This window comes from Nerophis lumbriciformis, linkage group LG26 (genome assembly GCF_033978685.3).
Source record: "Nerophis lumbriciformis linkage group LG26, RoL_Nlum_v2.1, whole genome shotgun sequence".
Lineage (NCBI taxonomy): Eukaryota > Metazoa > Chordata > Actinopteri > Syngnathiformes > Syngnathidae > Nerophis > Nerophis lumbriciformis.
In genome coordinates, this window is record NC_084573.2 from 6,050,939 (window position 1) to 6,078,817 (window position 27,879).

The 27,879-nt window shown below is 40.4% G+C and overlaps 1 protein-coding gene across 2 annotated transcripts; it reads left to right on the top strand.

Annotated features, from left to right (window-relative positions):
* Window positions 1-9: 9 nt before the first annotated feature.
* On the top strand, window positions 10-27,670 carry LOC133624020 (uncharacterized). Of its 2 annotated transcripts, none has more exons than XM_072916221.1 (2): window positions 10-423; window positions 26,286-27,670. In XM_072916221.1, exons 1-2 carry the CDS (start codon window positions 321-323, stop codon window positions 27,392-27,394), a joined length of 1,212 nt encoding a protein of 403 aa, XP_072772322.1. In that variant the 5' UTR covers window positions 10-320; the 3' UTR covers window positions 27,395-27,670. The 2 variants fall into 2 exon arrangements, with proteins under 2 accessions (XP_072772322.1, XP_061843586.2); XM_061987602.2 differs by lacking the exon at window positions 10-423 and adding an exon at window positions 18,972-19,379.
* Window positions 27,671-27,879: the final 209 nt, after the last annotated feature.

The window sequence follows — 27,879 nt, forward strand, 5'->3', positions numbered from 1 at the left end:
AACCAAACACGGCGAGGATAAAGCAAGATGGCGTCTGACGGTGAAGACGTTATTGCAGTCGTCACAGTTCAGTGTTCTTAATCTGTGCGTCCATGTACACATATATGTCCTTTATTACACTCTATTAAATAGAGTAAACATCGTTAATAACTGTTCGCATCCGGTTATATTAGTCTGAGCGCACTTTGACGCTTCTCGAGCGAGCTTAGCCTGCTAGTTAGCTTAGCGTGTTAGCTGCTAACAAAGAGAGGCGGAAGTGATGAAAACACATCGCTAAGCAGAGATCAAGTGTGAGTGTAAAGTGTTGTGATTGTGTGAAAATGTGCGAAAGAACGATAGCAGAGTACGAGGAGGAACTTTGTCCAACAAAAGAGGAGAAGGAGCGACAACAACAAAAACATCAAGTTGTGTTACACAGAACAGGTTTGTTTACTTCTTACTCTCACATCTTTACTAACTTTATATTTATTATTAACACTATTCTTGAATAGATTGTCTATAGGAAGATGAATTGTCATGTGAGGATGATGCACTGATTGTTTTATGTTGTTCATAAAAACGAGACAATATTTATGAGAGGTTGATGTTCCTCTCAGTGTGTAACAATGTGTATCAACATGTTTACACAAAACTCACACAGTCACCGGGGGAATATTCCAGAGAGCAGGTTAAGTGCAAACTCCTCGAGAGTTTTACCTCCAAAAATAAGAGAGGTAAGACAAAGTCAGAGCCAGTTACCATGGTAACTGACGCTGTAAACCTAGCCTGCTAGTTGACAGGTTTGACAAGTTATTTATGTGTGTAAAAGCTATACTGACCTGTTATTTCCTTCATATTGGTGCAGCCATTAACCTACTACATCCACCTACTCAGTGGCCTAGTGGTTAGAGCAGTGGTTCTTAACCTTGTTGGAGGTATCGAACCCCACCAGTTTCATATGCGCATTCACCGAACCCTTCTTTAGTGAAAAATAAAATGTGTATTTTTTTCTGTCAAATCCAAGACAAATGTATGTTTTTTTGACTGGTGCAGAAAATGAACCGTGCATGAACATCACCTTGTTCAAAGAACAAAACCAACACAGTGCATGAACTCACAACAAATTACACACCTGCAAATCAGTCTGACTTCTGCTGTTGCCTTTGAGCAGGGGTGCTCACACTTTTTCTGCAGGCGAGCTACTTTTCAATTGATCAAGTCATGGGGATCTACCTCATTCATATATATAATTTATATTTACTTATTTATGAAATATATGTTTTTGTTAACAAGTTAAAGGTGTTTAATGATAATGCAAGCATGTTTAACACATATAGTTAATATTGTTAATACATTAAAGGTGTTTAATGATAATACAAGTATGTTTAATACATATAGTTAATATTGTTAACAAGTTAAAGGTGTTTAAAGATAATGCAAGCATGTTTAACACATATAGTTAATATTGTTAACAAGTTAAAGGTGGTTAAAAATAATACAAGCATGTTTAACACATATAGTTAATATTGTTAATACATTAAAGGTGTTTAATGATAATACAAGTATGTTTAATACATATAGTTAATATTGTTAACAAGTTAAAGGTGTTTAAAGATAATGCAAGCATGTTTAACACATATAGTTAATATTGTTAACAAGTTAAAGGCGGTTAAAAATAATACAAGCATGTTTAACACAAATAGTTAATATTGTTAACAACTTAAAGGTGGTTAAAGATAATACAAGCATGTTTAACACATATAGTTAATATTGTTAACAAGTTAAAGGTGTTTAATGATAATACAAGCATGTTTAACACATATAGTTAATATTGTTAACAAGTTAAAGGTGTTTAAAGATAATACAAGCATGTTTAACACATATAGATTTCTTTCTTTCATGAAGACAAGAATATAAATTGGTGTATTACCTGATTGTGATGACTTGCATTGATTGGAATCAGACAGTGGTGATGAAAACGTCCGCATTTTTGAATGGAGGAGAAAAAAAGTCCTCCTTTCTGTCCAATACCACATGAAAGTGGTTGGTTTTTGGCATCTTATTTGTCCAGCTTCCGTACTCCTTTGTATACACTTTACAAGAAATACATTGTCGGCAAACTCCGTAGCTTGCTAGCTTGTGCACGCCAGCTTTCTGAGACTCTTATTTTGGTAGCGCAGGCAGGATGAAGCAGAGCTTTTATTGTGCGACAGGTACGGCGCCAGAGTCTGTTGAAATAAAGTGTTTCTCGCCTTCCTGTCGGTAATTTTAATGAGCTGGCAGCAGCCAGCGTCATCTCAGAAGACCCTCGGGTGCCGTGAATGTCAATCAAGTGACGAAAGTGACGTCATAGTGAAGATTTATGATTGCTCGTTTTTAGGACTATTTTTTTAATGCCTGGCTGGTGATCGACTGACACACCCTCCGAGATCGACCGGTAGATCGCGATCGACGTAATGAGCACCCCTGCCTTTGAGAGACTAGTTTAGATATGCGTGGCTTCACCTTGGCAAGTGCCACTCTTATTTCATTTTCACAGCAAAGTCTGTTCCTTTTCTTCGTTTTTATGTCCAGCACCCTCGAAAAGGATTGCTCGCAAAGACTGGAGGTATCCATAATTCGCCGATAGAGAGAATTGTTTTATTTACACGATGAGTCGGGTGTGTCTGACCTCCGCGGCGGAGGCTCCGCCGAACCCCTGAGGCCAACTCACCGAACCCCTAGGGTTCGATCGAACCCAGGTTAAGAACCACTGGGTTAGAGTGTCCGCCCTGAGATCAGTAGGTTGTGAGTTCAAACCCCGACTGAGTCATACCAAAGACTATAAAAATGGGACCCATTACTTCCCTGCTTGGCACTCAGCATCAAGGGTTGGAATTGGGGGTAAATCACCATAAAAAATATTCCTGGGTGTGGCCAACGCTGCTGCTCACTGCTCCCCTCACCTCCCAGGGGGTGATCAAGGGTGATGGGTCAAATGCAGAGAATAATCTCGCCACACCTAGTGTGTGTGTGTGACAATCATTGGTACTTTAACTTTTTAATGTGGCAGTGATTGTCGAAAAACAAAGCCTGATCTAAAGATGACATCTTGATCTCATACCATCTCAAACCAATTGCCCGTTCATTATTAAGTGAAATGTCTCATAATCGCTTAAATTAGTCTTTTTTTTTTTTTTTGTCCTGTCCAGCTTCTCAGGCAAATCATATAGTTGATGTAGATGCCCATTCAGATTTACTTTACAAAAGAGAAGTGTAGGATACTTCTCTTGTTGCCTTATTTGTATTTGACTTTATTAAATGTATTTACCGTATTTTCCGCACCATAAGCCGCCCTGGGTTATAAGCCGCGCCTTCAATGAACGGCATATTTCAAAACTTTGTCCACCTATAAGCCGCCCCGTGTTATAAGCCGCATCTAACTGCGCTAAAGGAATGTCAAAAAAACAGTCAGATAGGTCAGTCAAACTTTAATAATATATTAAAAACCAGCGTGATGTGGGCGCGCATGGAGTCGTATATCAACATGGACGGAGCTGCGTGAAAAAAGCCACCCGGCCTCTTCGCGTAAACTTCCCTTAACCACTCGCTCATCTTTTCTTCATCCATCCATCCCTTCGAGGTAGCTTTTATGATGACGCCGGCTGGAAAGGTCTCTTTTGGCAAGGTCTTCCTTTTGAATATCACCATGGGTGGAAGTTTCTGTCCATTAGCATGGCAAGCTAGAACCACAGTGAAGGATGACTTCTCATTCCCTGTGGTGCGAATATTCACCGTACGTGCTCCCGTTGTATCCACAGTGCGGTTCACAGGAATATCAAAAGTCAGTGGAACCTCGTCCATGTTGATAATGTTCTCTGGCCGGATCTTTTTTTCAGCTATCTTGTTTTTACAATATGCACGGAAAGTAGCCAGCTTTTCTTGAAAGTCTTTAGGCAGTTGCTGTGAAATAGTAGTCCGTGTGCGGATGGAGAGATTGCGTCTTTTCATGAACCGGAAACCTGTCGCTTAGTAGGAGCCATTTTGTGGTCTTTACAGATGTAAACACACAAAGGAAATGAAACGTAATATCCGCGCGCTTCTTCTTCTTCTTCTACGCGGGCGGGTGGTTGCTTACAGTAGAAGAAGAAGCGCTTCCTGTTCTATGGGGGCGGGTGCTTACCTTGGCGGTTGCTTGCGTAGAAGAAGAAGCACTTCCTCTTCTACGGGGAAAAAAGATGGCGGCTGTTTACCGTAGTTGCGAGACCGAAACTTTATGAAAATGAATCTTAATATGAATCCATATATAAAGCGCACCGGGTTATAAGCCGCACTGTCAGCTTTTGAGTACATTTGTGGTTTTTAGGTGCGGCTAATAGTGCGGAAAATACGGTATATTATCATTAGGTGCAGCCGGGCCGGAGCAGGAGGGGATAGAAAGAGAGAAAAAAAAAGACAGAGGGGGAAAATGTGGGGACAAGAGGGGGTTTAGACAGAGAGACAAAAACAAGAACAGCAAACACAACAACAACAATAGAGCAACATCAGCAAATACGACATGTACAAATATAATGGTAAAAGTGATAGCAAATAAATTAAATAAATTCGTCTTTAACCAAGCAACACCATGTTTTATCCAGTTACTCGATTAATCGTAAACATTTCCTAATAGAACACTTGTTTAATAACATTTTCAATAGCCATAGCCCTATATTTCATGTACGATTTAATATGATAATAAAATGTGTTTTGTTTGTGTCCTGTAGACATCCATCAGCTGATTGGACACCAAGAAAAATGTCTCCCTCATCTGCGGGGGGACAGTTTCACTTTAGAGTATCCACAGCCCTCACATTTTAAAGGGGGCGAGGAGGATCCACAGCCCCCTTATTTTAAAGAGGAGGGAGAGTGTCCTGTAAGGCAGGAGGAGGCTGATCTCACCAAGTTTCCACTGACTGTTGTCTCTGTGAAGACTGAAGAGCATGAAGACAAACCACCTGAGTCCTCACAGCTTCATCACAGTCCAAGTAAGCACAACATCATCTACAAACCCCGTTTACGTATGAGTTGGGAAATTGTGTGTTGTAAATATAAACAGAATACAATGATTTGCAGATCCTTTTCAACCCATATTCAATTGAATGCACTACAAAGACAATATATTTGATGTTCAAACTCATAAACTTTATTTTTTTTTTGCAAATAATAACTAACTTAGAATTTCATGGCTGCAACATGTCCCAAAGTAGTTGGGAAAGGGCATGTTCACCACTGTGTTACATCACCTTTTCTTTTAACAACACTCAATAAACGATTGGGAACTGAGGAAACTAATTGTTGAAGCTTTGAAAGTGGAATTTACATTTTGTTGTTTTCTTACTGTACCGAAAATGAACCGAACCGTGACCTCTAAACCGAGGTACGTACCGAACCGAAATGTTTGTGTGCCGTTACACCCTTAGTGTATATGTATGTCGCGATCAAAAGTTGACATACACTTGTAAAGAACATCATGTCATGGCTGTCTTGAGTTTCCAATCATTTCTACAACTCTTATTTTTGTGTGATGTAGTGATTGGAGCACATACTTGTTGGTCACTAAAAACATTCATGAAGTTTGCTTCTTTTATGAATTTATTATGGGTCTACTGAAAATGTGCTGGGTCAAAAGTGTACATACAGCAATGTTAATATTTGCTTACATGTCCCTTGGCAAGTTTACCTGCAATAAGGCACTTTTGGTAGCCATCCACAAGCTTCTGCTTGAATTTTTGACCACTCCTCTTGACTAAATTGGTGCAGTTCAGCTAAATGTGTTGGTTTTTTGACATGGACTTTTTTCTTCAGCATTGTCCACATGTTTACGTCAGGACTTCGGGAAGGCCATTCTAAAACCTTGATTTAGCAATTCCTTTACCACTTTTGAGGTGTGTTTGGGGTCATTGTCCTGTTGGAACGCCCAACTGCACCCAAGACCCAACCTCCGGGCTGATGATTTTAGCTTGTCCTGAAGAATTTGGAGGTACTCCTCCTTTTTCATTGTCCCATTTAAAGCACCAGTTCCATTGGCAGCAAAAACTCAGTGGTCTAGTGGTTAGAGTGTCCGCCCTGAGATTGGTAGGTTGTGAGTTCAAACCCCAGCCGAGTCATACCAAAGACTATAAAAATGGGACCCATTACCTCCCTGCTTGGCACTCAGCATCAAGGGTTGGAATTGGGGGTTAAATCACCAAAAAGGATTTCCGGGCGCGGCTACTGCTGCTGCCCACTGCTCCCCTCACCTCCCAGGGGGTGAACAAGGGTGATGGGTCAAATGCAGAGGACAAATTTCACCACACCTAGTGTGTGTGTGTGTGTGACAATCATTGGAACTTTAACTTTAAAACAGGCCCAGAGCAGGCCCGGCCCTAACCAATCTGGCGCCCTAGGCAAGATTTTAGGTGGCGCCCCCCCACATCGGCAGTGAAGTGTATATACTCACAAGAAACTGAATAGCTTTGTCTTTGACCTTTTTTTTTTTTTACTTACAACTATACCTAATATATAAAGGGGTGGAAAAGTGACTATTACCTGCAGGGCAAACATTAGCTAACCAGATGGCAATAACAAAAAACACCTGCTTAAAAGATCTAATACAAATGTCCCTGAGGAATGTAAGGTGGGAGTACTGTAATTACCTAGTTACATTATTATATTCCATAACAATTTAGCCCCCTCCACAATATTAACCCGACGTTAAAACAGAACTAGCTATTTATTGATTAGCAATTGCCGAATCATGTAACATTAGCTTAATGCTAAAAAGCCAGCTACTATCACATTCTGTAACAGACAAATAATTTCATGTAGGCTAACGTTACCTACCTGCTACCTCTGTCTTTTCTCATTTCTCCTCCTCTTCTTTTCTCTTTTTTCTTCCCTGGGCACCTGACAGTTTTGGCCGTTTTGACATCTTGTGTTGATTTTTTGATGTGGTGACGTCCAAAAAGAGTCATGATGCGGGAAGGGAGGGGGCGCACCGTGCGGGGGGGGGGGCGTAATGTTGTAACAAATAATATTTATATTAAATAGGCTTTACTTTGCATTTTAATTGAGGTGGGATTATTTTTTGTATTTAGAAATAATAGTACCAACTTTTTTTTTTCTTTTTTTTTCTCCAACATTTGTGGCACTGGCGTGGCGCCCCCTGATGGACGGCGCCCTTAGCATTTGCCTATACGGCCTATGCCACGGGCCGGCCCTGGCCCAGAGCATAATACTACCACCACCATGCTTGACGGTGGGCATGGTGCTCCTGGGATTAAAGGCCTCACCTTTTCTCCTCCAAACATATTGCTGGGTATTGTGGCCAAACAGCTCCATTTTTTGTTTCATCTGACATCACATGGACAAAGATAAGACCTTCTGGAGGAAAGTTCTGTGTAATACCACAAAATAACTTGTAGTGTCTTGTTACTTTATAGCCAAAAATATTTTTATTTTATAGATATTTTCAAAGCGGAATATTTTCCTTAGGGCCCTCTGGTACCCCATGGGGTAACCATAAGGTCTGGGCCTCTAAAGACCTCACTGTTGGTGCTAATCGACCTGTTTCTTCTCCTGTTTATCGAATTTGAAAACAAAAGTTAATCCACAAATAACCGAATCGTAAAGCAGAATTGAAAATGAATTCTGAATTGGTAAAATCCTATCAATATCGAAAAGATGGACTCCTCTCGAGCATGTTTGTCTTCTTGTGTCCTGCAGACGTCTGTGAAGAACATCTTCTCTCTGAGCAACAGAAGTGGAGCTTCAGGATGGACGAGGAGGAGCCACAGCCCTTCCACATTAAGGAGGAAGAAGAGGCGCCACATTCATTACGAATGCAAAGGGAAGAAAATAACCCACTGACCTCCCATTTTAAAGAGGAAGAGGAGGAACACAGCATCAGTCAAGAATGGTTGGAGGAGTTCCATGTGATTGTGAAGAGTGAAGATGATGAGGTCAACAGTGAAAGTGAGGAGAAGAGAGAGGCGGAGCCTCCAAGCAGCAGCTCAACTCAACACATGACAACAGAAGCTGATGGAGACCACTGTGGAGGATCACAAGCAGACAAGCTCTTAGCTCCACTATCAGATAGTGAGGACACAACGTCACACTCTCCTGACACTGATGATGAAGACTCTAAAGGTGATAAGACATGTCACACTGACAACACACACGTCACATGTTCTCACTGCGACAAAACCTTTAAACACAATTGTCATCTGGTAAGACACATGAGAATACACACTGGGGAAAAACCGTTTTCCTGCTCAGAATGTGGTAAAGGTTTTATACAAAGTCACAATTTGAAAGTACACATGAGAATACACACCGGAGAAAAACCTTTTTCATGTTCAGTGTGTGGCAAAGGTTTTGTACTGAGACGCACTTTGAAAGTACACATGAGAACACACACTGGACAAAAACCATTCATGTGCTCAATTTGTGGTAAAAGATTCACCGACCAATCGGGTTTGATAAGACACACAAAAATACACACTGGTGAAAAACCTTTTGTCTGTTCAGAATGTGGTAAAGGTTTTTTGCGAAGTTTCTGTTTGAAAGCACACATGAGCATACACACTGGAGAAAAACCTTTGTCATGTTCAGTCTGTCATAAAGGTTTTACACAACGTGGTGAGTTGAAAAGACACATGAGAACACACACTGGTGAAAAGCTTTATGCATGTCCAGTGTGTCGTAAAAGTTTTGTACAAAGTTCGCATTTGAAAAGACACATGATAACACACACAGAAGAGAAAGTGTTGAGTTGCAGTGTGTGTGGTGAAAGATTCTCTTCTAAGTACCAGTGTAAGAAACACAAGTGTGCTGGTGAGAACAGCAGCAGCAAATGAAGATGCAGGATTTGAAATAAACTGTCAAAACCTTAAAGGGGAACATTATCACCAGACCTATGTAAGCGTCAATATATACCTTGATGTTGCAGAAAAAAGACCATATATTTTTTTAACCGATTTCCGAACTCTAAATGGGTGAATTTTGGCGAATTAAACGCCTTTCTATTATTCGCTCTCGGGAATCAATCCGCCATTTTCTCAAACACCGAGTCAAATCAGCTCTGTTATTTTCCGTTTTTTCGACTGTTTTCCGTACCTTGGAGACATCATGCCTCGTCGGTGTGTTGTCGGAGGGTGTAACAACACGAACAGGGACGGATTCAAGTTGCACCAGTGGCCCAAAGATGCCAAAGTGGCAAGAAATTGGACGTTTGTTCCGCACACTTTACCGACGAAAGCTATGCTACGACAGAGATGGCAAAAATGTGTGGATATCCTGCGACACTCAAAGCAGATGCATTTCCAACGATAAAGTCAAAGAAATCTGCCGCCAGACCCCCATTGAATCTGCCGGAGTGTGTGAGCAATTCAGGGACAAAGGACCTCGGTAGCACGGCATGCAATGGCGGCAGTTTGTTCCCGCAGACGAGCGAGCTAAACCCCCTGGATGTCTTGGCTCACACCGTCCCTTATGCCACCGAAGATGAGAATATCGACCCTAGCTTCCCTGGCCTGCTGACATCAACTCCAAAACTGGACAGATCAGCTTTCAGGAAAAGAGCGCGGATGAGGGTATGTCTACAGAATATATTAATTGATGAAAATTGGGCTGTCTGCACTCTCAAAGTGCATGTTGTTGCCAAATGTATTTCATATGCTGTAAACCTAGTTCATAGTTGTTAGTTTCCTTTAATGCCAAACAAACACATACCAATCGTTGGTTAGAAGGCGATCGCCGAATTCGTCCTCGCTTTCTCCCGTGTCGCTGGCTGTCGTGTCGTTTTCCTCGGTTTCGCTTGCATACGGTTCAAACCGATATGGCTCAATAGCTTCAGTTTCTTCTTCAATTTCGTTTTCGCTACCTGCCTCCACACTACAACCATCCGTTTCAATACATGCGTAATCTGTTGAATCGCTTAAGCCGCTGAAATCCGAGTCTGAATCCGAGCTAATGTCGCTATAGCTTGCTGTTCTTTCCGCCATGTTTGTTTGTGTTGGCATCACTATGTGACGTCACAGGAAAATGGACGGGTGTATATAACGATGGTTAAAATCAGGCACTTTGAAGCTTTTTTTAGGGATATTGCGTGATGGGTAAAATTTTGAAAAAAACTTCGAAAAATAAAATAAGCCACTGGAAACTGATTTTTAATGGTTTTAACCCTTCTGAAATTGTGATAATGTTCCCCTTTAACTTTGACCTTCTAACAACATCAGCACATATAACATGTGTGACATCATTGTTGTGTGTGTAACACAATCTTGTTAATATGATTCTAACATTTATAGATTAGACACTTCAGATTAGTGCTTTTATTTCAGTCAAGTACATGAGTTAATATACACATTTGTGTACTTTAAAATGAACAGAACAATTTGACTGAAAAGGTGAGAATAAACAGTACATAAAATGTTACTGTGTAGATATTCATAATTCACTTTTATACTTAATCATAATAGTGTTTTATATATGTTTTTTGAAATAATGAAGTGTTACATATTTTATTTTCTAATTGTAGATGATTCCATAGATGAACGCCTTTATATGATATACATATTTGTTTTACATGTGTTCATACCTTTGCTTTTGAGTACACATAAATCCCTCTTAGTTCATATTTACTGGTAGCTGAGGGATTATAATCAGAGGAAGTTACAATTTTCATAGTTAAATAAGAATAACATGGCAAAATAATGTTACACAGCCGTTATTCCCTAGCACTAAACCTGCAGAAAATAATTTTGTCTATTTTGTGTTTGTTAGAGCCATTTACTCTTTCTGTCCGTCAAAATTCATGACGTCACTAAAGGGGTTGGCTCCAGGCCAAGTGCCAGTCTACTTAGGGAGGGGCTGAGATCTTGCTCAGGTGTTGCTGAGTAGAGGTGCAACAGTTTTTGACTGTGCCAGGCTATGATTTGTTTGTTCCCGTTTATTTTCCGTTTTTGTTACAAAGTGAGTTTGATTTACGTGACTGTATATTAATAAATATGTGTGTTAAACATGGACACAATTCTGGACATCAATTATTAGCCAGCTGCACACGTCTAAACTAGCTTCAGTTATATTCGGCAACCAGTAGCAGTAAGAGTATAGGACTTTACCGCTACAGTGTTTATCCTTGAATAAACAGGTCAGTTTCTTGTTACCAACCATTGTGTATTATTCATTTACTTATAAGTGCGGGAACAGTGGTGTTGGTGTTGGAGGAGTTGTGAATGAATGAAATTCTCCTGTTCCTTATTTTTTATAGGTCATAAAAAAGTCACTAATAATCCACATCGATCGATATTATAAGAACAATATTTAATAAAATGATTGCGTAACAAAAATTCATTTCCAAAGTTAAATAAGAGTAACGGCAAAATAATGTTACACAGCCGTTATTTCCTAGCACTAAACCTGCAGAAAATAGTTATTTTCAGGTTTCTGGACCACTTCTGGAAGCATATTATTATTTACTTTATATATCATTTGAGCAGTTGTCTTTTATACAATTTTAAAATGTGTGACTTTATGAATCATTTGTTATGTGTTGATAATCCATTCTATTAATTATATTTATTACTCTCCTGTGTAATATGAATAATGTTGTGTGATTGTTGTATATGTATGTCCCCAGACCTTTATGCAATAAACAATGTATGCTTCAACTAAAGTTGGGTATGATAAATGTAGTTAATATTTGTGAGTATGTGTGATGGTCTCAAGCCGTCGTGTGGGTTCCAAGGACCATCAAGAACAGACATGACTTCGAGCAGTTTGACTTCGTTTATTTTTTCAATAAACCTTCAGTCCACGTCGGGTCACTTTTCAGCTTCTCTTCAATGCTCGCTCGTCGGTACGCTTTTCAGCCGGCCGCGCCGTCTTCGTCTGCCTCTCGCTCTCTGGTTCTTCCGCGCTGCATGGGTTGCTGCTTGCTCCTTCCGCCCCGTCGTTCTCGGCTGCCGTCCTTTTACACACTGAGAGGGGATTACTCAATTGTGCCCAGGTGCGCGATCCACGCACCTGATCTTGTTTGCGGCGTCGAACCCGGCGCGCCTCGGTGCTCGCTCGCTGTCCACGCCTCCTCGCCGCCATCTTAGAGCGGGCTCCGGTGTGCCCTGCCTCGCTGTCGGACTGCCGGCCCCGCCTCTCCACAGTATGTATTTTATTAGGGCCCGCATGGCCCATTGCATAAGGACTCCCACAGGGAGTCCTTATGCAATGGGACATAAGGACCTATTGAATTTGTAAGGTTTTATTATTCTTTATTATTATTATTCTTCCGCCGCCTCTTTGAGCACTAATTTGACCCACTTAACATGCTTCAAAACTCACCATATTTGACCCACACATCAGGACCTGCGAAAATTGTCTTTTAATAAAAAAACCGAACCGCAAAAATCAAAATTGCGCTCTAGCGCCCCCTAGGGGAAAAAAAAACTAGACTGCCTGTAACTCCCACTAGGAAGGTCGGAAAGACATGAAACAAAATCCTCTATGTAGGTCTGACTTAGACCTAGTTCTCATAATTTTATCTCCTCGGGCTAAAATCAACAGGAAGTTGGCAATTCCCCCTTCAAGACAAAAAAGTACTAAAAACAGTAACTTTTCCCTCTTTGAGCTGTAATTTGACCCCTTTAACACGCTTCAAAACTCACCAAACTGAATGCACACATCAGGACTGGCAAAATTTGCGATCTAATAAAAAAACCTAACCCCAAATTTAAAAATTGCGCTCTAGAGCAATTTTTGAATAAAACGGAGAAAAAACTGCTCCTCGGAAGAAAAAAATGACAAAACTGCCTGTAACTCCCACTGGGAAGGTCGGAGAGACATGAAACCTCTCCGTAGGTCTCACTTAGACCTACATTTCATAAATTGACAACCCCCAGCAAAAATCTACAGGAAGTTTGCTATTCCCCCTTCAACACAACATTTTTGTAAAAACCGGTCACCTTTCTTCAAACATTATCTCCTCTGAGCGTGTTTGTCGTTTCGGCTTCAAACTAACGCAGGAGAGAGATTGAACCCTTTTGATTAAAAGTTATCGAAAGAGTTTTAATACCGGCTCCGGTTTTGATTTTATGACCCTTCAAAGAGCCGCTGCGCTGATGCTGCTGTTTTTTCAAGAAGGCTGCTTAAAAGCAGGAAGCACCAGCGTGCCCACACAATGCAGACAAGGTAGGTACACTACACAAAAGTATTGGGACAATTCGGACTAAAAGTAGACAAAAATATTGGGACACTTATGACGAAAACTGAACAAAAGTATTGGGACACTTAGAACTAGCACCTGCCAAACACGCGGGCCCGACCAATGCTGCTTGCAGCTTTAATTCTATTTAATATTGCAGTCAATTTTTGTATGTTTTCTTCATATGACTTACCAGGGGCGTCACTAGCTTTTAAGGACAGGGGGGGGCTTAGCCCCCAGGAGATGCACAGGATGCGAGCGAACGTTACGCGCAAGCACAAAACTTCACAAACGGCTAACAAAGACTGATAAATTATTCATTGTTATTATTATTATTTTTTTAAAATGCACGGGACGAAATGAAATGCTCCCCGGGACGATGGCTTTTAACCATTTTTTTTCTTTTTCTTTTTCATTCATTTTACATTTTATATTAAATGTCTTGGTTTTTCCTCCCTCTGAAAATCCTATGAAATGTTTAACAAGCCATCCTACAATAATACAACAGCTATTAATGTAATAATACAATAAAACAAATATATTTAATGATGTTTTTTTCATTATTTTAACAATAGTCTAATGCATATTACTTCATATAGATTCTACAAGAAACACAAAACTTAAAAACTAAATTATTTACAATTACACACACAGGGTTTCGTGCAGCTTCACTCATTGTAAAGGAAGATAATGTGCTTCGTACACTTGCAGGACCGCAAGCAAGGTGGCAGAGAAAATGCGGGCTGGAATTTGAGTGATGTGGGCATTTTCTATATGAACAAGTGGAATGGATTGGATACCGACGCACTAAAGGGGCTCTCTACCTTACGCTATGAAGTGAGGGGAAACTGAGTGAATAATAACAGGTTATATGATTATTTATTTAAACTCATATTCGGGCCACTTTATAATGACATGTATTTGTAAAAAAAAAAAAAAAGATTATTTAGGGGGGCTTAAGAATATTTTAGGGGGGCTTGAGCCCCCTAAAATATGCCTAACACCAATGTGACTTACATGTAGTTTCCAGCTTACTTCATTATCTAGACTAACTCCTAAAAATGTGATTACCTTTATTCTTTTTATTTCAATATTTTCCATCATAATTTGTGTTTTGCATTTTTACAATATCCAAAATTTATATATTTAGTTTTATTTAAGTGTGTTGACAGTTTATGGTCAAGTTCTCTCTGGATAAAATACGATGAGAGTTGAATCAGGCAGTGAAGAATGGAAGGTTATTATATACAAACCCCGTTTCCGTTTGAGTTGGGAAATTGTGTTAGATGTAAATATAAACGGAATACAATGATTTGCAAATCATTTTCAACCCATATTCAGTTGAATATGCTACAAAGACAACATATTTGATGTTCAAACTGATAAACTTTTTTTTTTTTTTGCAAATAATCATTAACTTTAGAATTTGATGCCAGCAACACGTGACAAAGAAGTTGGGAAAGGTGGCAATAAATACTGATAAAGTTGAGGAATGCTCATCAAACACTTATTTGGAACATCCCACAGGTGTGCAGGCTAATTGGGAACAGGTGGGTGCCATGATTGGGTATAAAAACAGCTTCCCAAAAAATGCTCAGTCTTTCACAAGAAAGGATGGGGCGAACAACTGCGTGAGCAAATAGTCAAACAGTTTAAGAACAACGTTTCTCAAAGTGCAATTGCAAGAAATTTAGGGATTTCAACGTCTACGGTCCATATTATCATCAAAAGGTTCAGAGAATCTGAAGAAATCACTCCACGTAAGCGGCATGGCCGGAAACCAACATTGAATGACCGTGACCTTCGATCCCTCAGACGGCACTGTATCAAAAGCCGACATCAATCTCTAAAGGATATCACCACATGGGCTCAGGAACACTTCAGAAAACCACTGTCACTAAATACAGTTTGTCGCTACATCTGTAAGTGCAAGTTAAAGCTCTACTATGCAAAGCGAAAGCCATTTATCAACAACATCCAGAAACGCCGCCGGCTTCTCTGGGCTCGAGATCATCTAAGATGAACTCATGCAAAGTGGAAAAGTGTTCTGACGAGTCCACATTTCAAATTGTTTTTGGAAATTTTCGACATCGTGTCATCCGGACCAAAGGGGAAGCGAACCATCCAGACTATTATCGACGCAAAGTGTAAAAGCCAGCATGTGTGATGGTATGGGGGTGCATTAGTGCCCAAGGCATGGGTAACTTACACATCTGTGAAGGCACCATTAATGCTGAAAGGTACATACAGGTTTTGGAACAACATATGCTGCCATCTAAGCGCCGTCTTTTTCATGGACGCCCCTGCTTATTTCAGCAAGACAATGCCAAGCCACATTCAGCACGTGTTACAACAGCGTGGTTTCGTAAAAAAAAAGAGTGCGGGTACTTTCCTGGCCCGCCTGTAGTCCAGACCTGTCTCCCATCGAAAATGTGTGGCGCATTATGAAGCGTAAAATACGACAGCGGACTGTTGAACGACTGTGTCAAGACTTGGACTATGGCGTGGTTTGTTCTCCCGTGGTGCAAATGAACATTTGGACCAGACATGGCGTGAAGGTGAAGACATGATTTATTTAAACACTATAACTACAAAAAGAACAAACTAAAGGTGCGCACAAGGCGGAAGTACAAACTTCACAAATGAAACCAATACTTGCACGTGGGCAAAAAAACTAAGGACATGAACAAAAGTCGCTAACTGTGGCATGAATAGAAACAACTTACTTGGACATGGCATGAAGTGCGCAGAGGTAAACAAAGTGTGAAGCAGAGAGTCAGGGGTATGAATCGCATAAATGCAGGATGTCGCCAGGAAGACAAACTGAAAACAATGAACTTAAATACTACAGACATGATTAACGAAAATAGGTGCGTGACTCAAAACGTGAAACAGGTGCGTGACGTGACAGGTGAAAACTAATGGGTTGCTATGGTGACAAACAAGCGTGCACAATGAGTCCAAACGTGGAACAGGTGAAACTAATGGGTAACCATGGAAACAAGACAAGGGAGTGAAAAGCCAGAAACTAAAGAGTCCAATAACTAAACAAAACAAAACATGACTAAAACAAAACATGATTACACAGACATGACAGACTGAAGCTCTACAAGAATGGGAAATAATTCCACTTTCAAAGCTTCAACAATTAGTTTCCTCAGTTCCCAATCGTTCATTGAGTGTTGTTAAAAGAAAAGGCCATGTAACACAGGGGTGAACATGCCCTTTCTCAACTACTTTGGCGCGTGTTGCAGCCATGAAATTCTAAGTTAATTATTATTTGCAAAAAAAATAAAGTCTATGAGTTTGAACATTAAATATCTTGTCTTTGTTGTGCATTCAATTGAATATGGGTTGAAAAGGTTTTGCAAATTATTGTATTCCGTTTATATTTACATCTAACACAACTTCCCAACTCATATGGAAACGGGGTTTGTACATAATTATTCATAGTTACACTCAGTAGTGACAATTAAAGACACGTTCATCCTGTTCATTTGAGCAAAGAAAAGGGGTAAAGTGAAATATTCCAAACAATAGAAGAATATTAATATCAGCAGTCAATATTCCAACATTGTGGAGCTGAGCTATCTTGATGGAGGAAAGGTGAAAACACATGTACCAGGAGCAGCAGCAGCATTAAGAGGAAACATTTCAAATGTGCTTCTAGAAACGCCAATGACGTGAAAACATTATGGTTGACGGCTGTTATATGTGTGGCAGTGACGTGCAGTCACTAGAGGCAGCCATCATGGAAAGAAAAAAAATGTAAAAAGAAAAAAAATTAATTAAATTGTTATATGTATCCAGTGATTATACTATAGAGTTATTTTCCATTTAACTTCACCAGTTTTAGATTATTTTTATTCAAAATCGCTGAATTTTCACATTTGCCGTTCAAATACTGAGAAGAGACGGTGCGGTGAACAGCAGCCAGTTGAGGCACGTCACTCAGTGCCTCAACATAGATTGCGCAATGACTCGGCTAACTGCTGGTCTGCTGTGCAGTGAGACCATATTGCTATATGAATTATATTATACATTTCCATAATTTAGTTAGCTGGGGTATATAATGTACAGTGTATTTTGTCAACAACTGTATGTGTGACGTATTTCTTGTACTGAGCGATCATAAAACGGCTGCAAAAGACGCACTGGCTGAGGCTCCAGTAATCCCGCCTCCTGCACCCCCGCCGTAGAATTGTTATATCAACTAAAGCCCACACTTAAACTTTCCATGTGCAAGATTGAATTTATTTAAAAAAGTTATTTCATAAAAAGCCAAAAAGTGCAAAAACAATAATGTTCGTGTTGAAGGAGTTGTGAATGACTGCAGGGCCACAACATTAGGTACACCTGCAGACTGCAGGTGTACCTAATTCACAACTCCTCCAACACGAACATTATTGTTTTTGCACTTTTTGGCTTCTTATTAAATAACTTTTGTAACCTATTTTCATGGGCTTTTCTCTTTGTGATGTTAAGTTCCTGTTATGCGCTGTTATACAGTATATGCCTTGAGCTCTTATTTTGAAGGTGCTAAGAGCGGAAGTGATGACACGGAGTGGAGCGGAGGTTTTTGAAAGAAGGTACATAAAGTGGTCCTCGTGTAAACTGGAGCCTCCGTGTTTGTTATTTGGTAGTTTCATTCAGTATAGGTGGCATTTATAAACCCTCGGTTACACTTTTTTAAATAGATTCAATCTTGCACGTGGAAAGTTGAAGTGAGGGCTTTAGTTATGGACTTCTTTTATAAGTAAAGGTAATACAATAATATTAAATGTGCTTTTTTGTGTGCTACAGTTTGTATGTGTAAAGTTAAAGTTAAGTTAAAGTACCAATGATTGTCACACACACACTAGGTGTAATGAAATTTGTCCTCTGCAATTTGACCCATCCCCTTGATCACCCCCTGGGAGGTGAGGGGAGCAGTGGGCAGCAGCGGCGCCGCGCCCGGGAATCATTTTTGGTGATTTAACCCCCAATTCCAAGCCTTGATGCTGAGTGCCAAGCAGGGAAGAATGCTGGTATGAGCTTTTAAACATAACCCGTTAACTGCTGCCAATCAAATGGTGAATAAGATACTCTTTAGGGTTCATATGTTTGTAAATCTGACTGTGATGAAGTCAGTGCCTCACCAGCCATCAACCTCACCGCACGTCACTGATGTGTGGAGATGATGTCGAGGATGTGACTCATGTGTAATGTGATACTGTGCATCTGTTTTGGGAGGAGACCATGCAGAGACTGGCTGGAAGAGATTACATTTGCTTTAAGTATAAAAGATGGTAACTTAGAAATGCTTGTTAATATTATTATGTTGCAAGCTAAATGTTGTATACATAAATGTCAATTACTGAATCTAAAAGTTCACATTGGCGCAATTATTTCAAATGATTAATTAAATCCTGGAAAATTGTAAACAATAGAAAATCCCTTCATTTTTTACCTTTTTGTATTGTCTCTTCTCAGCCTGGAGGATGTGTGTAATGTTGAGATGTATTGGAGATGACTTGGTTTGTTTGGATGTTGTCAACCTGTCAATTGTTCTATTTAAACATGTTGTCAGATCTCGCGAGAGAAACAAGCAACCAGCTCTATTACTTCTTCTTCTTACTGGCAGTTTGCAGCCATGACTTGAAAGGTTCATACTGCCACCTACTGGACTGTAGAATGTAGTGTGGGCCATAGGACAGAAGGAGGAAATCCCGTTAAGAACCTGTGGAGGGCAGCAATACACCTAAGATGTTCTACTAGTCTGCTGGAAATAGAAAGAAGAAGAAGGAGGAAAAAGCAAGATGGCGTTTGGGGGAGAAAGTCTAAACGTGGACATTATAGCTCTGTATTTTTAATCAGTGCATACATGTGCACATATATGTCCTTTTATAGAGTAAACATCGTCAATAATTGTGTGTATCCGGATACATTAGTCTGAGCGCATTTTGACGTTTTCGTGCTCGCTAGTTAGCTAAGCTAGCTTGTTAGCTGCTAACAAAGACGCGACATATTCGTACAACTGATTAAAAACACACAATTAGTGATCAACACATCGCTTAGTTAAGATCAAGTGTGAGTGTAAAGTGTTGTGATTGTGTGAAAATGTGCGAAAGAACGATAGCAGAGTACGAGGAGGAACTTTGTCCAACAAAAGAGGAGAAGGAGCGACAACATGAAAAACATCAAGTTGTGTTACACAGAACAGGTTTGTTTACTTCTTACTCTCACATCTGTACTAACTTTATATGTATTTATTACCACCATTCTTCATCGCCATTCAGCACGGTGGAAGAGGGGTTAGTGTGTCGGCCTCACAATACGAAGGTCCTGAGTAGTCCTGGGTTCAATCCCGGTGTTGTACCGACATCTGTTACCCATCGGAATGTTTAACTCCAGGGGGCGATGTTCCCATGATGTTTGTTTGATGGTTAAACGGCAAGCCCAAAGAGGAGGAGAAGAAGAACGCTTGCGTAAATGGCCTTAATGCTGAAATGTCAGTTGTCAGAATTTCAGCATTAATAATAAGAATGGACTCATACTGTTATGATAGTAAATCATTGATTTCCAGAATATGTGTAATTTATTAATGCTGAAATTCTGACAACTGACGTTTCAGCGTTAAGGATAGTTTACGCCATTTACGCAAGCGTTCTTCTTCTCCTCTTAGGCTTGCCGTTTAACCATCAAACAAACGCCATAAGAACATCGCCCCCTGGAGTTACAAATTCCGATGGGTAACATATTTCGGTACAACACCGGGCTCGGGATCTTTCTGTGTGGAGTTTGCATGTTCTCCCCGTGACTGCGTGGGTTCCCTCCAGCTAGTCCGGCTTCCTCCCACCTCCAAAGGCAACACTAAATGCTCTCTAGTGTGTGAATGTTATAATAAATGATAAATGGGTTATACTTGTATAGCGCTTTTCTACCTTCAAGGTACCGTATTTTCCGCACTATAAGCCGCCCCGGGTTATTAGCCGCACCTTCAATGAATGGCATATTTCAAAACTTTGTTCACCTATAAGCCGCCCCGGGTTATAAGCCGCGCCTACGCTGCGCTAAAGGGAATGTCAAAAAAACAGTCAGATAGGTCAGTCAAACTTTAATAATATATTACAAACCAGCGTTCTAACAACTCTGTTCACCCCCAAAATGTAATGTGCAAATGTGCAATCACAAAAATAGTAACACTCAAATTAGTGCAGAGCAATAGCAACATCAATAACTCAACGTTGCTCGAACGTTAATGTCACACAACACACAAAATAAACATTTAAAGCTCACTTTCTGAAATTATTCCTCATCCATAAATCCCTCGAATTCTTCTTCAGTGTCTGAATTAACAAGTTGGGCGAATACGGCATCCAAAATGGCCGGCTCCGTCTCGTCGAAGTCGTCACAGTCAATGTTGCTGTTGTTGTCCAGCAGTTCCGTGAATCCTGCCTTCCGGAAAGCTCGGACCACAGTTGAGACCGATATATCCGCCCAGGCATTTACAATCCACTGGCAGATTTTTGGCGTATGTCGTCCGGCGCTGTCTCCCTGTCTTAGTGGCGCAGGTCATCTTGTTGCTTCCTCTACCTACGCACCATTGATTCATTTATGTTCAATTCTCTTGCTGCTGCTCTATTTCCGTGTTCTACTGCGTGACTTATTGCCTTGAGTTTGAATTCTGCGTTGTACGCGTGTCTCTTAATAGGAGCCATTTTGTGGTCTTTACAGATGTAAACACACAAATGAAATGAAACGTAATATCCGCGCGCTTCTTTTTCTACGGGGGCGGGTGGTTGCTTACAGTAGAAGAAGAAGCGCTTCCTCTTCTATGGGGGCGGGTGCTTACCTTGGCGGTTGCTTACCGTAGAAGAAGAAGCGCTTCCTCTTCTACGGGGAAAAAAGATGGCGGCTGTTTACCGTAGTTGCGAGACCTAAACTTTATGAAAATGAATCTTAATATTAATCCATATATAAAGCGCACCGGGTTATAAGCCGCACTGTCAGCTTTTGAGAAAATTTGTAGTTTTTAGGTGCGGCTAATAGTGCGGAAAATACGGTACTCAAAGCGCTTTGACACTATTTCCACATTCACCCATTCACACACACATTCACACACTGATGGCGGGAGCTGCCATGCAAGGCGCTAACCAGCAGCCATCAGGAGCAAGGGGTGAAGTGTCTTGCCCAAGGACACAACGGACGTGACTAGGATGGTAGAAGGTGGGGATTGAACCCCAGTAACCAGCAACCCTCCGATTGCTGGCACGGCCACTCTACCAACTTTGCCAATGTTGTCTGTCTATCTGTGTTGGCCCTGCGATGAGGTAGCGACTTGTCCAGGGTGTACACCGCCTTCCGCCTGAATGCAGCTGAGATAGGCTCCAGCACCCTTCCGCCACCCCAAAAGGGAAAAGCGGTAGAAAATGGATGGATGGATGGACCACCATTCTTAAAGGGGAACATTATCACAATTTCAGAAGGGTTAAAACCATTAAAAATCAGTTCCCAGTGGCTTATTATATTTTTCAAAGTTTTTTTCAAAATTTTACCCATCACGCAATATCCCTAAAAAAAGCTTCAAAGTGCCTGATTTTAACCATCGTTATAAATTTTCCTGTGACGTCACATAGTGAAGCCAACACAAACAAACATGGCGGAAAAACAGCAAGCTATAGCGACATTAGCTCGGATTCAGACTGGGATTTCAGCGGCTTAAGCGATTCAACAGATTACGCATGTATTGAAACGGATGGTTGTAGTGTGGAGGCAGGTAGCGAAAACGAAATTGAAGAAGAAACTGAAGCTATTGAGCCATATCGGTTTGAACCGTATGCAAGCGAAAACGACGAAAACGACACGACAGCCAGCGACACGGGAGAAAGCGAGGACGAATTCGGCGATCGCCTTCTAACCAACGATTGGTATGTGTTTGTTTGGCATTAAAGGAAACTAACAACTATGAACTAGGTTTACAGCATATGAAATACATTTGGCAACAACATGCACTTTGAGAGTGCAGACAGCCCAATTTTCATCAATTAATATATTCTGTAGACATACCCTCATCCGCGCTCTTTTCCTGAAAGCTGATCTGTCCAGTTTAACGGACGGTGTGAGCCAAGACATCCAGGGGGTTTAGCTCGCTCGTCTGTGGGAACAAACTGCCGCCATTGCTTGCCGTGCTACCGAGGTCCTTTGTCCCTGAATTGCTCACACACTCCGGCAGATTCAATGGGGGTCTGGCGGCAGATTTCTTTGACTTTATCGTTGGAAATGCATCTGCTTTGAGTGTCGCAGGATATTCACACATTCTAGCCATCTCTGTCGTAGCATAGCTTTTGTCGGTAAAGTGTGCGGAACAAACGTCCAATTTCTTGCCACTTTCGCATCTTTGGGCCACTGGTGCAACTTGAATCCGTCCCTGTTCGTGTTGTTACACCCTCCGACAACACACCGACGAGGCATGATGTCTCCAAGGTACGGAAAACAGTCGAAAAAATGGAAAATAACAGAGCTGATTTGACTCGGTGTTTGAGAAAATGGCGGATTGCTTCCCGATGTGACGCTTCTACCGTCCCTTATACTACCGAAGATGATCAAGAGAAGAATATCGACCCTAGCCTCCCTGGCCTGCTGACATCAACTCCAAAACTGGACAGATCAGCTTTCAGGAAAAGAGAGCGGATGAGGGTATGTCTACAGAATATATTAATTGATGAAAACTTTATTCATTACTCGCAGTTTACGTAAATTATTATACATAAACTGTGTTTACCAATAATTTAGCTTAAAAACATTTATTTTTTTCAATCATTCGAGTATATTCGGGTAGTCTTGTGTAATGCAGTATTTTGTGTCTATTTAGGTATGGTTAACCTGAGTGCTGAAATCGTGGAAAAATATATGTTCTTAGCGCCCCTGAAATGGGCTGTCTGCACTCTCAAAGTGCATGTTGTTGCCAAATGTATTTCATATGCTGTAAACCTAGTTCATAGTTGTTAGTAATTATCTTATCAGACAGTGTTAAGTCGCTGAAATCCGAGTCTGAATCCGAGCTAATGTCGCTATACCTTGCTGTTTGTTTGTATTGGCATCACTATGTGACGTCACAGGAAAATGGACGGGTGTATATAATGATGGTTAAAATCAGGCACTTTGAAGCTTTTTGTAGGGATATTGCGTGATGGGTAAAAATTTTTAAAAAACTTTGAAAAATAAAATAAGCCACTGGGAACTGATTTTTAATGGTTTCAACCCTTCTGAAATTGTGATAATGTTCCCCTTTAAAAACCTTGAAAATGCTTGGATTTTAATGTTGTGTTTTCAAGGTTTGAAAAATGCTTGAATTTTGGGTGAAGTGCTTAAAAATGCTTGGAAATGTTCATCACACTTCTCTGTAGTTTGACTCAATAGGCTAATTATACAATGGGGGAAAAATAAAAATAAGTTTCCTTAAAAATGAAAGCTACACGCTTGATCTGTTGGCTTTGCACGAGCCCTTACATTAGGTTGTTGTCATGCCAGAGCTCTGTGTCGCCCCCAAGAGGACAATGGTGCATCGGTCCATCATGCCGGGAGGTTGTCGTTTTAATGAACATTGGGTGGAAAATGACAAATGCAAAGTTTGGATAAAACGTGGACCAAATCCACGTGTAGCCTGCTGCAAAGTATGCAAAAAAGAAACCCAACTTGGTTCGATGTATTTTTTGCTCCATTATTTTTGGTTGTCTACTGCAGTGGTTCTCAAATGGGGGTACGCGTACCCCTGGGGGTACTTGAAGGTATGCCAAGGGGTACGTGAGATATTTTTAAATATTCTAAAAAATAGCAATAATTCAAAAATCCTTTATAAATATATTTATTGAATAATACTTCGACAAAATATGAATTTACGTTCATAAACTGAACATCAAATCAAGTAGGCTATTCCATTCATTGCCATAAACCCAGAGTTTCCACCAAGCCATGATGGTTTGACCCTCACTAAAATGTCTGTCAAAAAGAACTGTGAAAAGAAATGCAACAATGCAATATTCAGTGTTGACAGCTAGATTTTTTGTGGACATGTTCCATAAATATTGATGTTAAAGATTTTTTTTTTTGTAAAGAAATGTTTAGAATTAAGTTCATGAATCCAGATGGATCTCTATTACAATCCCCAAAGAGGGCAATTTAAGTTGATTACTTTTATGTGTAGAAATCTGTATTTATAATTGAATCACTTGTTTATTTTTCAACAAGTTTTTAGTTATTTTTATATCTTTTTTTCCAAATAGTTCAAGAAAGACCACTACAAATGAGCAATATTTTGCACTGTTATACAATTTAATAAATCATAAACTGATGACATAGTGCTGTATTTTACTTCATCTCTTTTTTTTCAACCAAAAATGCTTTGCTCTGATTAGGGGGTACGGTACTTGAGTTTAAAAAAATGTTCACAGGGGGTACATCACTGAAAAAAGGTTGAGAACCACTGGTCTACTGAACTCAATGCATGCTGTTCGATGTCACTGAGTGCTGTAAGTAAGAAAAAGAATACGAAATATGAAAAACAACACAAATGGAGACACGTTTGCAAACACTAATGACATTGAAATAGTCACACTGCTTCATTTTCTATGCCCCATTCAGTTAATGATAACTGCTGGTTCAATGTTAGGCTTAGGATTTAGCAGATTTTCCGTATTTTTCCTACAGACAGCATTTGGTGACCTCCAGAGGTGGGTAGAGTAGCCAGAAATTGTACTCAAGTAAGAGTACTGTTACTTTAGAGATGTATTACTCAAGTAAAAGTAAGGAGTAGTCACCCAAATATTTACTTGAGTAAAAGTAAAAAGTATGTTGTGAAAAAGCTACTCAAGTACTGAGTAACCGATGAGTAACATACACACACATATCATATATATATATATATATATAAATATATATATATACATACATTGATATATACAGTATATAATTTATATTTATTTATTCTGCCGTTTTTGTTTACATGTTAAAGGTGTTTTAATGAATATACATGCATGTTTAACACATATAGATTCCTTTCTTTCATGAAGACAAGAATATAAGTTGGTGTATTACCTGATTCTGATGACTTGCATTGATTGGAATCAGACAGTAGTGCTGATAACGTCCACGTTTTCAAATGGAGGAGAAAAAAAGTTCCTCCTTTCTGTCTAATACCACATGAAAGTGGTTGGTTTTTGGCATCTTATTTGTCCAGCTTCCATATTCGTTTTTATACACTTTACAAGAAATACATTGGCGGCAAACTCCGTAGCTTGCTCGCTTGTTTGCGCTGGCTTTCGGAGACTCTTATTTTGAAAGCGCAGGCGCGATGGAGCGGCACTTTTATTGTGAAGACAGGAACTGTGCAGTCAGTCTTTAGGCTTTTGACGGGATGTACGGTTGAAATAAAAAAGGGTCTTTTTTTCCTTCACACTTTTGATTGATTGATTGGAACTTGTATTAGTAGATTGCACAGTACAGTACATATTCCGTACAATTGACCACTAAATGGTAACACCCGAATGCGTTTTTCAACTTGTTTAAGTCAGGTCATGTGACCGCCTGGCTCTGTTTGATTGGTCCAACGTCACCAGTGACTGCATCTGATTGGTGGAACGGAGTGAACGTCACCAGTGACTGTATTTGTTGAAACGCAGGCACTATGGAGGTCTGTCTGACAGACCAAAACAAACAAAGCGTGCATTAACAGATCGATAAAAATTAGTAGCGAGTAGCGAGCTGAATGTAGATAAAAGTAGCGGAGTAAAAGTAGCGTTTCTTCTCTATAAATATACTCAAGTAAAAGTAAAAGTATGTTGCATTAAAACTACTCTTAGAAGTACAAATTATCCCAAAAATTACTCAAGTAGATGTAACGGAGTAAATGTAGCGCGTTACTACCCACCTCTGGTGACCTCAAACAACAAGGCTATAGATTAATTCACACTGGTTTTCGCCTTTTGAAGGGTACTGGAAAAACTGGAAATCTGATCTTAAAAGTCCTTCAAAAGTGCTTGAATTTGGCCATGGAAAAGGTGTGTGCATTGTGTGACTTTGCAGATTTGAATGTTTCTAAAATATATGTTTTCCTTGTTGTGTTCTGTAGACGTCTGTGAAGAACCTCTTCTCCCTGAGCAACAGGAGTGGAGCTTCGGGGTGGTGAAGGAGGAGCCACAGCCCTCCCACATTAAGGAGGAAGACGAGGCGTTACATACCCTGCACATTAAGAAGGAAGAGGAGCACCCATTTTCCCCCAATTTTAAAGAGGAGGAGGAGTGCCCACTGACCCCTCACATTAAAGAGGAAGAGGAGGAACGCAGCATCAGTCAGGAGGGAGAGCATTTTGAAGGACTGGAGGACTTCCCAGTGATTAGTGTGATTGTGAAGAGTGAAGATGATGAGGTCAAAAGTGAGAGTGAGGAGAAGAGAGAGGCGGAGCCTCCAAGCAGCAGCTCAACTCAACACATGACAACAGAAGCTGATGGAGACCACTGTGGAGGATCACAAGCAGACAAGCTCTTAGCTCCACTATCAGATAGTGAGGACACAACGTCACACTCTCCTGACACTGATGATGAAGACTCTAAAGATGATAAGACATGTCACACTGACAACACACACTTCACATGTTCTCACTGCGACAAAACCTTTAAATACCGTCGTAATCTGACAAGACACATGATAGTACACACTGGAGAAAAACCTTTTTCCTGCTCAGTCTGCGGTAAAGATTTTACTCAAAGGCAACATTTGAAAACACACATGAGTATACACACCGGAGAAAAACCTTTTATCTGCACAGAATGCGGTAAAGGTTTTGCCAACAAAAGTGTGCTGAAAGGACACGCGAGAAGTCACACCGGAGAAAAACCTTTTTCCTGCTCGGAATGTGGTAAAGGATTTGCAAATAAATGTTTTCTGGAATCACACATGAGAACGCACACTGGGGAAAAAACGTTCATGTGTTTAATTTGCAGTCGAAGATTCGCCCAGAAGGCACATTTGATAATACACAAAAGAATACACACTGGTGAAAAACCTTTTGTCTGTTCAGTCTGTGGTAAAGGTTTTACATATAGTTACTGTTTGACCAGACACATGAGAAGACACACAGGAGAGAAAGTGTTGAGTTGCAGTGTGTGTGGTGAAAGATTCTCCTATAAGTACCAGTGTAAGAAACACAAGTGTGCTGGTGAGAACAGCAGCAGCAAATGAACATGCAGGATTTGAAATAAACTGTTAAAACTTTAAAGGCCTACTGAAATGCGATTTTCTTATTTAAACGGGGATAGCAGGTCCATTCTATGTGTCATACTTGATCATTTCGCGATATTGCCATATTTTTGCTGAAAGGATTTAGTAGAGAACATCGACGATAAAGTTCGCAACTTTTGGTCGCTGATAAAAAAAGCCTTGCCTGTACCGGAAGTAGCAGACGAGTAGCGTGACGTCACAGGTTGTGGAGCTCCTCACATCTGCACATTGTTTACAATCATGGCCACCAGCAGCGAGAGCGATTTGGACCGAGAAAACGACGATTTCCCCATTAATTTGAGCGAGGATGAAAGATTTGTGGATGAGGAAAGTGAGAGTGAAGGACTAGAGGGCAGTGGGAGCGATTCAGATAGGGAAGATGCTGTGAGAGGCGGGTGGGACCTGATATTCAGCTGGGAATGACTAAAACAGTAAATAAACACAAG